This window comes from Mixophyes fleayi, chromosome 7, assembly GCF_038048845.1.
Source record: "Mixophyes fleayi isolate aMixFle1 chromosome 7, aMixFle1.hap1, whole genome shotgun sequence".
NCBI classification, from domain to species: domain Eukaryota; kingdom Metazoa; phylum Chordata; class Amphibia; order Anura; family Limnodynastidae; genus Mixophyes; species Mixophyes fleayi.
Window position 1 is genome coordinate 139,347,713 of NC_134408.1, and position 15,389 is coordinate 139,363,101.

Sequence of the window (15,389 nt, forward strand, 5' to 3'; positions counted from 1 at the left end):
TACTTTATGGCATTGATAGGAATGTGTTCAATTACTGTATAAGAATGTACCAATAATGCACTGGGGCAGAAGAGGGTGGGGATATTTCAGTAATGAGATCATTTTATTTCTTTGCAGTTTTGAGAGGATATATTGTGCAAGTAGTCTATACTACAAAGGGTAATCGTAGACGTGTATACATAGCATCTCGTATACCTTATATAACACCATTGTTCCACCGCAGTAAGGAGCACTTTAAAGGCTGGTGGCTGGTCTGGTGAGCAGCAGACTACCTAAGGGGCACACATCTCCTTGGCAGACCCGTCCCTTGTCGGACAAAGGTTTCCCGGTTCACAGCAGTGTCTAAAAGGCTTCTTATCGTCATTTCAGGCCAGACATCACTATGAGGTGCAGCTATTGATTGTCGCAAGAAGTATTTTAAATAAATCTATATATATGCCCCAGTTCATTCCTGTAACTGTTGTAGGTGAAATGTAATAAATGGTAACACTATTATGTCACTGATGTTTTTTTACTTATTGGAGTAAGTAACTGTCCCAATTTGGTGGGACATCCTGATTCGTGGGACACAAAAGGGGTGTGGCTTAGGGAAAGTGGGTGGAATGTCGATCAAATATGGCAGTTGTTTGGGCATAGCGAGTGGGCGGGGCTTATTTTGACCCTTTTTCGGGATTCTAGATGTTGAGAGCTGTGGATAAATTCCAAACTCACATCCTCATTGGGTGATTTTGTCCAATTATAAAAGATGACACCACAAATTTCTGATAATAACAATATATTCACCTATGGATTTCCCTACCACACTTCTGTCTCCAGCTACCGCCCCCCTTCTCTCTTCCACTTTTTTGTTTCCAAACTACTTGAGCGGCTAACGCTGCCAGACTTTCTCTCTTTCCAATCCCTCCTCGACTCTGTGCAATCAGGCTTTAGCCCCAACATTCTACTGATAACGCCCTAGTTTGTAAGCTTTCATGGTCAGGGCCCTCCCCGCCCTTTGCTTTGCACTTATTTTGTTTACCTTGTATGTCTCTGTTGTATGTATTTTCCTGTTTTCCCCATTGTTCTGTGCTGCGGCTTCTTACAAGTCAATAACAGTAGTAATAATAGCATACTTGCCAACTCTCCCTGAATGTCAGGGAGACTCCCTGAAATAGGGGTGATCTCCCTCACTCCCTGAAGAGTCTGGCATTGTCCCTGATGCTGAGCCAGTACAAGACGTGGTTGGCTTCGCCATCTGTGGTATGATGACACAGTTCAGAAATTGTGTCCTATGACCATGTATTGATGTCTATGGAGGTGGCCATTTTCATGGAGACCAAGATTTAATCAAAGACTGACAGGTAAGACAACATGACTTCAGTAATGGAGACAGAAATGTAAAAGACACTTCAGTCTCTAGAGATTCATTAGCTGCTTTTCTTTAACGCATAGTGCTTACTTTCCCAGAATGTCCGGGAGACTCCCGCATTTCTGGGAGGGCTCCCAGGAGAGCAGGACAACCTCCCGGTTCTCGCCCCACAATAGATAGGTGACGGGGACAGGGCTTAATGGCGCAAATATTGCATTATCTTAGCCCCGCCCCCTGCTGTAATTGGCCAAAATTGTGACAAAATGATACCCCCGCACACCCACTTCCCTGGTATCTCCCTGAAGCCATTGAGGAAAGGTTGGCAAGTATGAATAATAATCTAAATAATTATAGTAATATTAATAATAATGACGACACCTTTCTGTGACTAAAACAAAAATTGGATTACAAGTTGTTTTTTCTGTTTGTCTGATGTGGATTTTTAGCAGGGTCACATATTCCATCGGTTAAGGGGGCAGAACGTCTTCACTTTTTTCTGTTATGTTTCCTGGAGGTATATTTACTAAACTTTGAAAAAGAGTTTGAAAAAGTGGAGATGTTGCCTATAGCAACCAATCAGATTCTAGCTGTCATTTTAGAGAATGCATTAAATAAATGATAACTAGAATCTGATTGGTTGCTATAGGCAACATCTCCGCTTTTTCAAACCCACAGTTTCGTAAATATATCCCCTGAAGCTTTCATTTACTGGTTTAGAATATTGTAAATTTAGTATTTACTTTAAAATCAAAAAAGAAAATCATTTCTCAGTACTTAATGAGAGAAGGGGACATGTGATAATTTGTAATAACTGGTAGAAACATTAATTTCTTTTATACAGGTAGAATATGGTGCAGTTGAGGATAAGAGGATGAAAAGAAATTGAGATTTGGGCTTTGTGATCCTCTCATAGCTGTGTTTTAACTTCACTTAATGCTATATATGCTATGACACAAGTGGGAAGGTCCTAATACCTGGTTGCATTGAGGTTGTTATTGCCTTTAGCAAACCAAAAGTATATTTATTTTTATTTTGTGAATTTAAAGTTTTACTAGGTTTTTTTTTTGAGCAATTTCATTTTCTCAAATTTGATAACCATTTAACTGATTTTTAAACTGGGGAGCAACTGGGATGATTTACGCCAATGCAGAGGCGCGAGGCTTAACCGGTTGCGAAAAATGGTCTTTCAGCACAAGAGTAAGAACAGTGTAGAAAAACTACTGGATTTTTTTTTTTGTTCTTTTACCAAGTAAACTGATCATTATTTTATGTCATTTTTCTCAGCTCGTGTCACTGTGTTTCTACAGCCGTTTCACATGTTGTAAGTTAAATGTTCACGTTACGAATCCTATATCTAGACTGTCACTGTTTTTATCAATATGCAAAATGGTTTTAAAAATTCATCTGGTAATGTAATGTGTGGATCTCAGAGAACAAAGTGGATTTTCTTTAGTGAATACTACAAAAGCTCTCTACGGATACATCTTAAAGGCATCATGTTTTCAATAAACTTCAAAACACTTGTACTTTTTCTCAGTGAAATGAAAGGATATTCAAATAGGATGTGAATGGCTTTGAGATGGAGAAAACTAATGAAGTATGCATGCTGTATTGCACAAAATAGGCTTTTTTTTTTTTCTTATTAGATATTAATTAAATCAATTATGAATTCATGGTAAGTACGAGGAAAAATAGGGACTGTTGTCCGAGTTATATATATTATTCTATTCATGTTGTGCTACTGTCTGCAATCCTGGCACAATACTAAATTATGATGAAGAATTTGAGGCTTGTTTTCCTGTTTTCCATTAATCTAGACAAGGTATGTTATATTATATATACCTGTTGTGTTGCAGACTCAGGGGAGGGCTGGCATATTTTAGCCCGGGGGGCAAGACTCGATGAAAATGCAGGTGGCCCAGTGAACCAGCCCAAGGTAGCCCGCTATGGGACCAGCCAGGGGGAAAGGGGGGGCAGATGCCCCCCACCCCAAATATTGCTTCCCCTGTCAATCGTTAGTAATATTTTACAGTCCACACGTAGGTTCTATACACCCCGCTAAAGAACAGGTGGTGCGTGTCTGTTCCTTGTCCCTGCATGACTCTCACAAAGCAGCAAAGACCAGATTAATGACTAATGGGAGACATATTTATCCCTAGCGTACATAATATGATTGCAACATTGTTTCTCATCTCTGTTTCAAATAAAAAAAAGTACAATCTTCCGATGATGCCAGCGATCGGGGTTTCAGATTACAAGCATGGAGCTACTTTCTGGAATGCGTCGGGATTTGTGGTTTCCAGGATAAGGGTTTTATTCGATAATGTGGAGCACAATATCTAAAATATCCGAAATTATATTAAACAAATGACATCTGTTTTTCCCCAAGATGACCCTGGCATTCCCCTTCCCTGTGAAAATTGTTTAGCAGTGCTCCTCACAGTAACTAAGAGGAGGAGCTTATCGCTGAGCAGCTGCAATTGTTTCCTTTTTATTTATTTTTCTTGATACAGATCCCGCGCCTGTAGATGGGATCAGTTTGATGGACCCTTTTTCTGCTGTGTTTTGTCAAAACTTTATACAGTTGCCTTTCATATACCTCATTTCTGTAGTCGAATTGGCGCCGCCCTACTGGTCACGTAATTCATTCTGAGTGTGCTGTATGGTAAAAGGCATAGTAATTGCTGAAGGTAGAACTCTCAGAGAATCTCGTCATGGCGGCTCTAACGCTGCCCACTTCACTAGGAGGTGGGCAGATGCGGGAGTTTGCCTTACTCTCCCGGGAGTCCTGGAGACCTACCCGGAATTCAGGAGTTGGCAAGTGGGCTCTTGTCTATACGGCATTACAGACTCATAGCTCTGGAGCCACGGGTTTAAATTGGAGTTCCCTGTGTTTGTGTAGGTTCCCTCTGGGTGACCCTGTGTCTTACCATTGGTGGAAAATATACAGCACAGGTAGGGTAATTCAGTTTAAACTGGTCCTGACGTGTGTGTGTGTGTGTGTGTTTGTGCACACCTTTCTCTGTCCACAGTAGGGAAATCAGATTGTAAGCTCCACTGGGGCAGGAACTGATGTGAGCCAATAAGCATACTGGGGTAGATTTAGCAAACCTTCTAAAAAGCAAAAGTAGGGGTGTTGCCTATAGCAACCAGTCAGATTCTAGCTGTCATTTATCTAGAATGTACAAGATAAATGATAGCAAGAATCTGATTGGTCGCTATAGGCAACACCTCCACTTCTCCTTTTTACCTCACTATAATTGTAGACTGCTGCATTATAAGATAATGCTGTGTAAACAAAGCATAAGAGTGTAAATAAGCATAATATGATGGGCCTATTGGTTTACCATCAAGCCCTCGTCTTCCCTACAAAAGCTTGTTGTGAAAATCCAATTCTTTCTGAAAAAAAAAGCGTCTGAGGTGCCCATGTTCATGTTACCCTAGCAACAGATTTTATTTATTAGAGGGTAGAAATAAAATGAGCTAATATACCACATACCTGCACATCGACAAACTCCTATCTCAGATTTAGTTGACAATTAAGTCCTGGACAGCTACAGTCAGGGGTTAATGTTACTCATTAGAAGAACTGAGTCATTACGGAGAAATCAAACCACTTATTGCAGCTTGGCGTAAAATGCAAAATTCAGCTACTCAACTAGTGAGAAATTTATGTTAATTAACCTTACTTCCCATGATTTTTTATATATATATATATATATATATATATATATATATATATATATATATATATATATATATATTATATATATATATGCAGTTAATTAAAATAAAATACCGCAAGTTTACTTGTTCTCCACTATGTTATTTTTACTCGTCTTGGAAATGTTTCATTATTTCATTGCAAATGCTTGTGTCTATATGATGAGGAAAACGGGTATTAAAATTAAGAAGAGACACATCATGGAAATCAGTTTGATCACAGGGGAATGAGGCAAATAAAGCTGTGGAAATGGAAATAAATAAGCTTTGCTAATACCTCACCTAAGGAGTGCAATGTGAAGCCAGCAGAGCCGGAGATTTTAGAGGTGTTTTGTGTCTGTGTGTTTACGCATCACTTGACCTTCAACAACTAAAAGTTTACAAGAACTTTCTCTTTGCGTTCTTTTAATCTCCTGTACTCAAGGTGACTTTTGAAATGCAAAATAATGTCCGTAATGTTGAAGGATAGCTTGAAGAACAGCTAAAGACATTTTGTAGGTTATCTTGGACTGTTAATTTTAAAGACTAATGTATATAACATAGCTCAGAAAATTTATGATCCCGAAAGCGGTTAAATAAGCCCTGCCCCCCATCATCATCATCAGCTATTTATATACTGCTATTAATTCCTCAGCGCTGTACAGAGAACTCACATCAGTCCCTGCCCCATTGGAGCTTACAGTCTAAATTCCCTAACATACACACACACAAAGACCATGAGAGACTAAAGTCAATTTAATAGCAGCCAATTAACCTACCGGTATGTTTTTGGAGTGTGGGAGGAAACCGGAGCACCTGGAGGAAACCCACGCAAACACGGGGAGAAAATATAAACTCCACACAGATAAGGCCATGGTCGGGAATCAAACTCATGACCCCAGCGCTGTGAGGCAGAAGAGCTAACCACTAAGCCACCATGCTGCCCAATCACCCAAGCTCTGCTCAGTTGCGCCCATGCTCCGCCCACACATGACCATATTTGGTTAAAAACACACCACTTTCCCATTAAGCCCCACCCATTTTGTGGGCCGGCTAATTGGGACACCCCGCCAAAATAGGGACAGTTAGGAGGTATACTGTATATATTCCGATCCGCGTTACCGCGGAAAATACGCAGTACTGCCGGTAATACGGTACCGCGGATTAGGTTCGCGGCCGTTCCGGCGCGATAACGCGGATCGGGATCGGAATTGAATATGCCCCTTAGAGTCTAAATTCCCTAACATACACACACTCACACACAGACATTCAACTGCATGTTCCAGATACAGCTGTACATAGACAGACTCCGGGTATCCCAGGTTGCTCTGTTAAATTCTTTACTGGTTTTTACCATCAAATAAACAAAAGGAAAAAAACAAAAGGTATTGTCCAATTAATATTCAGTTTGTAGAAATGTGATGTATTTGAGCAGCGATGAGCAACAAGCGGCCCCCGGAGCCTCCCCGGCCGCCCCCGGCTTCTTCCTATTGTCAGTTGTGTTTCTTCTATAACGTGTTTAAAATACCTGTCAATAGGTTATCACACATATGTCTCTTTCTTTGATTAAATGTGTTTAACTTGATTTGTTACTGAGATTAAGTTTATAATGTGCGGCCCTTTTGAAGGTTAGCGGGCTTCCCCTGAAGTGTGGTAGGTTGCCTATCACTGCATTAGAACATACGGTTACAAAATTGCAAAGAAAGAGAGAGAGAGATGGATGTACGGGCAGCACAGTGGCTCAGTGGTTAGCACTTCTGCCTCACAGCTCTGGGGTCATGAGTTCAATTCCTGACCATGGCCTTATCTGTGTGGAATTTGTATGTTCTCCCCGTGTTTGCGTGGGTTTCCTCTGGGTGCTCCGGTTTCCTCCCACACTCCAAAAACATACTGGTAGGTTAATTGGCTGCTATTAAATTGACCCTAGTCTGTGTCTTTGTTAGGGAATTTAGACTGTAAGCCCCAATGGGGCAGGGACTGATGTGAGTGAGTTCTCTGTACAGCGCTGCGGAATTAGTGGCGCTATATAAATAAATGGTGATGATGATGGATGTAATATTTCAGGCACATTCCTCAGTGCACTCTACCTTTAGTATATGTAGCTGCTGTGGGGCAGTCGTGGATCCTCTGGGTTAAGCTTCGTGATTCCTCTTTAAAACTGTAAGTTGAATCCATGCTGAGGTGTGCATTAGATTCTTATATTTTATTGTTTTGCCATTAGGCTGTAATAAGGAGCCACTTTTGATATCCACTCTCTATTGTGTTTTCTTTCTTACTGTGGAATTAAGCGGCTGGGGAAATAAGTGGTGACTCAGGTTCCCAGGTTCTTTGCTTTTGGCCAATATAACAATTGTTTATAGGAATATAAAATAATGTTAGAATATTGTCCTGCGATTCTGGTCTTCCTGGGGGAGCTGCCACCAAACCCCCACCTGCAGTCATTTATCTCTAACTGGTGTTGTAGCCTAAGTTTTCCCTTTAACCTGCACAGAAAAAGCCTAGAAGAATGGTTGTAAGATTGAATGCCGGGTATTGGTGACAGGGCTTCTGCTTATTATTCAGCAAAACTGCTTTTAAAAGTATTTTTCGACGTTTAGAAAATTACATACAGTAGCCAAAAGCAACGCAGGCTGAGAGGCCAGGCGTCCGGCTCAGATCTGAGCGCGGTATTACCTGGAGAGAAACATCCTCTAAATAAAAGAACAAGTGTTTTGTTATCTGGGAACTAGCTCCGCTGACCATATGAACTCTTCAACTTTGACAGACACTCTGGGAAACCTTGACTGTGCAACGATAAGAAGCCGATGGCTTCCAGCTAAAGAATTCTTCCAACCGTGTTCACAGGCTCGCAGAGCCTGGGCCACGAGGCAAAGCATTAAATGTTTCTGAAATACCTCTGGCCCCTCAACCCAAAAAATTATATCTTTAGAACAAAATCTCCGTCGTCTCTCTTGTGAGTTTCCTAAGTAAACATGTTTTCTTCTTTCATTAAGGGAACATGATAAGGACCCAGAGACCTTCTTTAAAATCATGATGAAACTTAAAGAGCAGGAGCTGCCGTTCCATCTTTCGGTGCTCGGGGAAACGTTTACTGATGTACCAGGTATTGTATGTTTATTATTATTTCCATCAGGGTGCAATTATAACCACTTTTCAAAACATGGTCTCCCGTTGCTATAACATTGGCGTTATTTTATACTGCTAGCCGTGTCGTGTCCCTAAGCCGATTGTGGAGTTTTTATTCAACCTCTCAAGTATGTCATAGAAATCCTTTGTACACTTGAAGCCTTTGCAAGACGATGACACGGGTGAAATATGGTAGAGGGTTTATTTTCGGAGATGAAGGTTAAAGAGCAAGAAAACCAAATACCTAGCACTAAAATGTATCAAAGTCTGTGTACTACAGTACAAAATTATATACCAGGAATGAGATGTAAATGAGTTGTGTACTCTGCTTGTGTTAACAGAAAACTGTTGCCTTTGACAAAAATTCAAGAATTGGCCTGGGATAAGTTTGAAAAGTTGTGACACGATGCTACAGGCTGGAGAATGAGGCATGTGATTGGTTGCTAGCAAGCTATGGTTCACAACCAATCATTCTGTTCTCTGCAGCCTCCGTCCACCCCTGTCCAAACTTTCAAACTTCTTTTCTGTGTGTATAATGTCATACACACAGAGGTAATCACCAAGTGCCTGCTACTACAATCACTGTGAAGAGCACTGCTAAACACTTTAATTTGTAAGGAATGCCAGGGACAGTAGGAGGGAGGGTGAATATTATGTTTATGGCAGAAATATACATTGTTTAGGATGGCCAGTATTTTGTCACACCCTAGATGCACAACATGTTGATTATTAAATCCAATATTTAATTCATGCACCTTTTCATGTGATATATTGTCCCACAAACGGCATTGTATTGGCCAGGCTTTATAGCATAGCTAAGTTTAAACTAATTATCTAAAACCCTGTACTTATCTATAGAAGACTTGTGCCAGAGATGGTAGGTCATCATTCAGAATGTCCGTTCTGTAATACAAACATTTATGATGACTTGCATACCTTACCTTTAACCTGGAGAATTGCACAAATTATCATTTGGGGGACTTTTCCAGATCTGTAACTTGTACCGTTGTGTATCAGATTTTGGAATCCTTGTTCTCACAGTATACACAGATCTTTTTTTATATACACAATAATAATAATAATAATAACAATCCCTTTATCATATAACACACAATATAAATGGAAATGAAAAATGTATGAGTTTATATACAGGACATGTACTCTCCAAATATTTAAAGAAAATGAGTTGCTTTGTTTGCTTATTGCTGTGGGCAAAGATGCTTATTGGATTTGTAGCCAGGACTTTAATAAAATAGCTCAGAACTTCGATTGCATCTTGCTAGAAAATTTCCATCTTGTACAGGTCTAGAGTGTGCATCTTACACACCGAGCTGTCGCTTATACGGGAGAATGGGTTTGCTTCTTTGTTAATGTGAGGATAATTAACCAGAATAAATAGTATACAGTCACCGTGTATTTTGTGTCAGAGACCCTGGTTAGCTCACATAATGGAGGTATTTTTTTAATGCCTTGGTTTTGCACCTGAGTGTCTTGATGATCCATCTAGCACACATCATGTTACACCGTTATTCTCTCTTTCTTATTTTCTGCTGAAACAGTGCTCGGTTTAGCCTCCATCATGGATTAAATGAATAATGAACGTGGGGGGACACAGGGGATGTCTTTATTGCACATGGAATGTTCGTGTGTTTGACGCCTTGTTTTACATTTGGCAAAGCGCACCCAGAAATGTGCTATCCAGTGTATGTGGAAGGCACAAGATGTGTCCCATTAAAAGTATAGGATGAGACCCGATCCCCACCTGCCCGGAGCTGGTATAAAAGTCAACTCTCTTTGCGGAGTGGAAATGGACGGGTGCCCCTCTGCAGATCAAAGAACATTGCTAAAAAAGTGCCATCTCCACCCCTTTATCTAGTTTCACACATTTCGTTTTTGCACTGCTCCGCACGCCTAAGTGTCATTGATCTGTCACCTGCAACTTGAAAATTAAAGCTGGTCCCAAACGGGTCGTTTTGGCCTCTCAGCCACTCCCTTGAGCGGCTGGATCTGTTTCAAAATTTGACTTAAATACATGCGTGGCCAAATCGGAAAGATTTTATCATGTGGTCTGAATGGATGAATCTGATAGGGCACCATTACCACATTCTGATGCCATTTCCAGCCAATTGCAACGTTTTAAGCCTAATTCAGAATCACAGTGCATATGGGCACCTTAAGTTAAATTATGGACAACGATCTAGTAAACATTAGTAAGCAGTGGAGTTAACTGTTAAATGCTAAACTGGTCCCTATCTATTTGTATAAGGGCGCTGCAAGTAAAGATTGTAATAATTAGTTTTTTTGGGGTAAAACGTTCACTGAGTTTATATTATACATTTCACGAAATAATTTGGTTCGTGACTAATTGCATTTATCCATGTCAGACACAAACCCATGAATGCTAATTATATGCTTTTATACAAACTGCAACTATATTCTCCAGCAGGGTTAAAGCCGCCTTTCGTTTTTTTGGTAAAGACATTCAGATGAAACAGTTGCCAACGCTTCAGACAACCTTTTTAAATATAATTGAAAACAGAAAGGTGGATTAAACGGGAAAATCTTTTTTTTTTTTTCCATTTTTTTATGCTCTAATCATGTGGATCAATTCCAGATAACATTTGGGACCTTTTGGGGATGAGAGGGTGGAGCAGGTGAAATGCCAGAAGATGACATCAGTTTTGGCGACACTCCTGCATAAGTCAGCGTCATCTATCTCCCTTTTGGGTGCTGTTTTGGAAAGGGTTAGAATCACAGCATGTGTCTGCCCAGACATTTTATTACTTTACCTGTACTTGCTCATAGCTTTTGTTTAGGATTTTTATAGGCTTCATGCTGGTGCTTACTGTCCAGTGTTTTGCCCTTTGTGCAGAAATGGGATTCTCTTATATCTTCCTTCCAATTGTGGGCAACCAGAGCACATCCAGTGCAAAGTAACATGGCACAGATCTGGTTGTTTGTAACTTTGGTCACGCAGACTTCGCTATAGCTGGGGGTATGAAACAATTGTCCTAAAGTCACAGCATTTGTGACCCCAGTACGAACAAGAGCCTGGAAAAATCGGCCCAACATTGCACCGTGATCAATGTTTAATGTCATCATCATCATTTATTTATATAGCGCCACTGATTCTGCAGCGCTGTACAGAGAACTCATTCACATCAGTCCCTGCCCCATTGGAGCTTACAGTCTAAATTCCCTAACATACATACACACAGACTAGGGTCAATTTTGATAGCAGCCAATTAACCTACCAGTATGTTTTTGGAGTGTGGGAGGAAACCGGAGCACCCAGAGGAAAACCCACGCAAACACAGGGAGAGCATACAAACTCCACACAGATAAGGCCATGGTCGGGAATCAATCTCATGACCCCAGTGCTGTGAGGCAGAAGTGCTAACCACTAGGCCACTGTGCTGCCACTATTAGCAGGATGTGTGTGCAGGAACCTGAATCACAACATGAGACTAAACTGAGCAGTGTTTTAGGAGAACAATAAAAAAGTTTAAATGAGTAAAGGGGTGATCCTAAATTGTTAGTTGGAGACATTTCCCATCATGCACATTTTCTGGTAGGTCTGCAAATATTGATTTACTGGCTGCATTTCCTTGGACCGTTATTTAGCCATGCATCTTGAAATATACTAGGGGAACAAACAGGACTTTCCCAAGTAGAAAACCAGCGTGATGAACCTTACGGTGTTGTAGTTAGGAGTAAAACAAAAAAAAAAGGAGATTTGCCCTAGGACAAATCATGTTGTAATGCAAGTGGTGCAAATGCATGCATTTATTTATTTTCAATGAAGGGGAAATACTGGCTGCTTTTGCATGTAGTACACAAATACTGGGCAACTTTAATTTTACATTGCAATTTAGAGTTGAACTAGGACCACGCCCCCTCCAACTCTACAGAGTGCAAATGATCTTGTTTCCTCAAAGAGCAAATGAAGGCGTGACTGCGAAGAATCGGTACCTTTCTGTGCGCAGACACATTTGAATTCCTTGAAGACTTAGGTTTACAGAGCAAAATGACGGCGTTTGCAGAGGAGCAGATGTTTGTAAAGGTTGATGCCAATAGTTGTGCGGAGCGACGGCAACTCAAGTCATTAATTCAAGCCACAAAATAATGAGGCTTAACTGAGCAAAACCGAAATGTTTTATTTGGTGAAAAGGGTGGTTCTAAGTTGGTAGTAGGTTGGACGGTGAGGTAACATTTTACACTTTTCCACAAGGCTAGACGAACGTCTACTTGGGTAGCCTATTAGTAGTGTTCATTTATTGTCATTAAATACACTTTACAGAGAGAATATTTAATCATTCAGTCAGCCCCTGTCCGACAGGAGCTTACTATCTCTAGTCCCTAACGCACACACGTTGACTAAGGTTAGTTTTGTCAGAATCCAGTTGACCTATGAGTATGTCTTCGGAATGTTGGAGGAAACGAAAGTACCTCGATGAAACTCACACAGACACGGGGAGAACATACAAACTCCACACAGATAAAGCCATGGTCAGAAATGAACCAAGAACCTTCGTGAAGTGCATTGGGCACCTTGTAGTGCATTGAGCGGATCATCGCGGCCCAGCGGTGCAAAATAAAGCCGCCTTGGGCTCTGCATCCGTTACTGTTCGTAAACAAGGTCCATTTTGTTTTGGTGCAATCTGCTATGAAATTGGTCCGTCCTAAAATTCACTTGATAATGACATTACGATTTATCACTCTTAAAACTCATAAAAAAAAATTTGGGCTTATTTGTACATTATCAATCATCAGTTATTTATATAGCGCCACTAATTCCGCAGCGCTGTACAGAGAACTCATTCACATCAGTCTCTGCCCCATTGGAGCTTACAGTCTAATTTCCCTAACATAGACACACAGAGAGAGAGAGAGAGAGAGACTAGGGTCAATTTAATAGCAGCCAATTTACCTACCAGTATGTTTTTGGAGTGTGGGAAGAAACCGGAGCACCCGGAGGAAACCCATGCAAACGCGGGGAGAACATACAAACTCCACACAGATAAGGTCATGGTCGGAAATCGAACTCATAACCCCAGTGCTGTGAGGCAGAAGTGCTAATTACAAGGCCACTGTGCTGCCCAATGAATTATCAATGAATTTTACTATTGTGAGATAACCCTTGAATTTATTCTGGCGAGGAAACATTTACCAGGATGAATATGCCTTCTAGATGCAACAAATTAAAAGTACCATTTCTGAGTATAAAGAGAGATTTTAACAGTTCCCACACAACAAAATGAGAAAAGCAAAAATTAGTGCAGCCGGAAAAAGCGCTGAAACAGTGGTAACCAATCAGATTCTATCATTTACAGTGTTTAGAAAATGAAAACAAAAATCTGATTGGTTGGGTGGGTTACTTATCCGCTGCACCCGTGTCAGAACTGTCCTCATCGGAGTCAATACATTTGTGGAGATATTTTCCTGTAATTCCTGCCATCAGTATATTAGTGCAGCAGGAAATAGAGATGTGTAGAGCAGAGAATGAGCAGTCATCTCCATCATAGGTCGGATCAACTAGGGAAATGTGTCTGGTAATTACATTTTCCTCATAATTGCTGCTCTTAGATGGAAGACGATATCACTTCACTCAGTTAAAACATCTTACTTAAGTCTTCGTGGGCCTGTGTGACTTTTGGGTCTCGAAGTACTTAAGAGATGCATGTTATTAATTATTTTTACATCTAGGAATGATATATCCCTCATAATGGGTGTAACTAGGATCCGCTGTAATCAGCGATGGTTTATTTAAAGTGCACCAGTCACCCACACATGTTGGAGGCAGCCATTTTGTCAGCTGAACCAATATCCATGTGAATTCAGCCTATGATTTCACTAGGAGTCGGTGAAGCATTTCTTATAAATATTGGTTCAACTCACAAAATGTCTGCCTCCATGATGTACCTCAAAAATGTCACTGGTTACCGGTGAATGTATCGGCAGCATATACAAGAATATTGGTTCAAAATGGCTGCCATCGGTTACTAGTAAACTGATTGGCTGCTTTCTCATGAATATTGGTTCAATTCACAAAAAGGCCCACTCTGTTTAGGCAAGGGTGCTCTTTAAGTTGAGAGTTATTCTTCTTCTTCTTTATTGTTATCGTGCCAACCATATTACTCAGTGCTGTACCGAGTACAATCCCCCACACACACATATTAGGGTGCATTTTGAAAGAAGCCAATTAACCTACCAGTGTGTATTTGGACTGTGACATGAAGCTGCAGCACCCAAAAGAAACCCACGCAAAAACCGGAGAGAGCATACAAACTCCACATTGATAGGGCCATGGTTAAACTCATGACCTCAATGCTAACCACTGTGCCAAAATTTTCAATTTAATGCATATATGTTCAACAAAGCTGCACAATTTTTAATGTGATGAAATCATTTTGCCTTTCATTTATTGCTGTGGCACATTTATAACTTAACCCTAACCTGGCACAAGTAGTAGAGGATACAGCAAGGTCATTCTTAGTTTTCTCCTGACAGAAAGGTGTCAGACCAGCTAGTAGCGGAACAACCTGTCTTTAGCTCCTCAGTGCCCTGGCAGGTATAGATCTTTCTTTGTTTTCTTGTAAGGTACCCCCCCTATGGCATTGTTTAAACCTTCCACTTTGCAACACATATTTCTTTGTTATTTCAGAACACTAAGTCGTTCCCCCTCCTTCCCGAGTGCCTGGAGTGCGAGTCTCCTGCATGGATCATTACTTTCCAAAGAAATTTCAGCACGGAATGCCATTTAATTTTTCCGAATGCAGTCCGTCATTAGGAATCTTAGCTGTCACTGCAATGCCATTTTTGGTGTGATGTGTTTGTTGCCTCATTTCTTTTAATTTTATCTCCATTAGCTTAATTCTTTTTTAATATTTTCATCTAACGAACTTTACAGTCCATTTTGTTTCAGTGTCTGCTGAGCGAGTTTTATGAAGCAGACAGTTGGCTTTTCATTCAGGGGGAGGGCGGCCAGGCGGGTCCCTTTGCCTTTGTCAGCTTTTTTTTTGGCACCTTAACATTTGGTTCTGCTTCTGTGCCTTGATTATAAAAGCAAACAACTCCATGAAGTTCGTTAAAATAAAGCAGGAGCTAATTAACCTGCGCTTCAGATGAGACGCGGCTGACATCACAGATTGTTTTACAACCGTATGAAATAAAATGAACGTATCATTCTCCTCTCTCCCTCTTTTTTTTTTTT

The 15,389-nt window shown here is 40.6% G+C and overlaps 1 protein-coding gene across 2 annotated transcripts in view; it reads left to right on the forward strand.

The window, feature by feature from the left end:
• QTMAN (queuosine-tRNA mannosyltransferase) overlaps nt 1-15,389 on the forward strand; it is a 148,058-nt gene that overhangs the window by 99,313 nt on the left and 33,356 nt on the right. For both annotated transcript variants that reach the window (XM_075180933.1, XM_075180934.1), the window contains exon 6: nt 8,044-8,153. In XM_075180933.1, the coding sequence (XP_075037034.1) occupies nt 8,044-8,153 (110 nt within the window). The remainder of the gene's footprint in view (nt 1-8,043; nt 8,154-15,389) is intronic.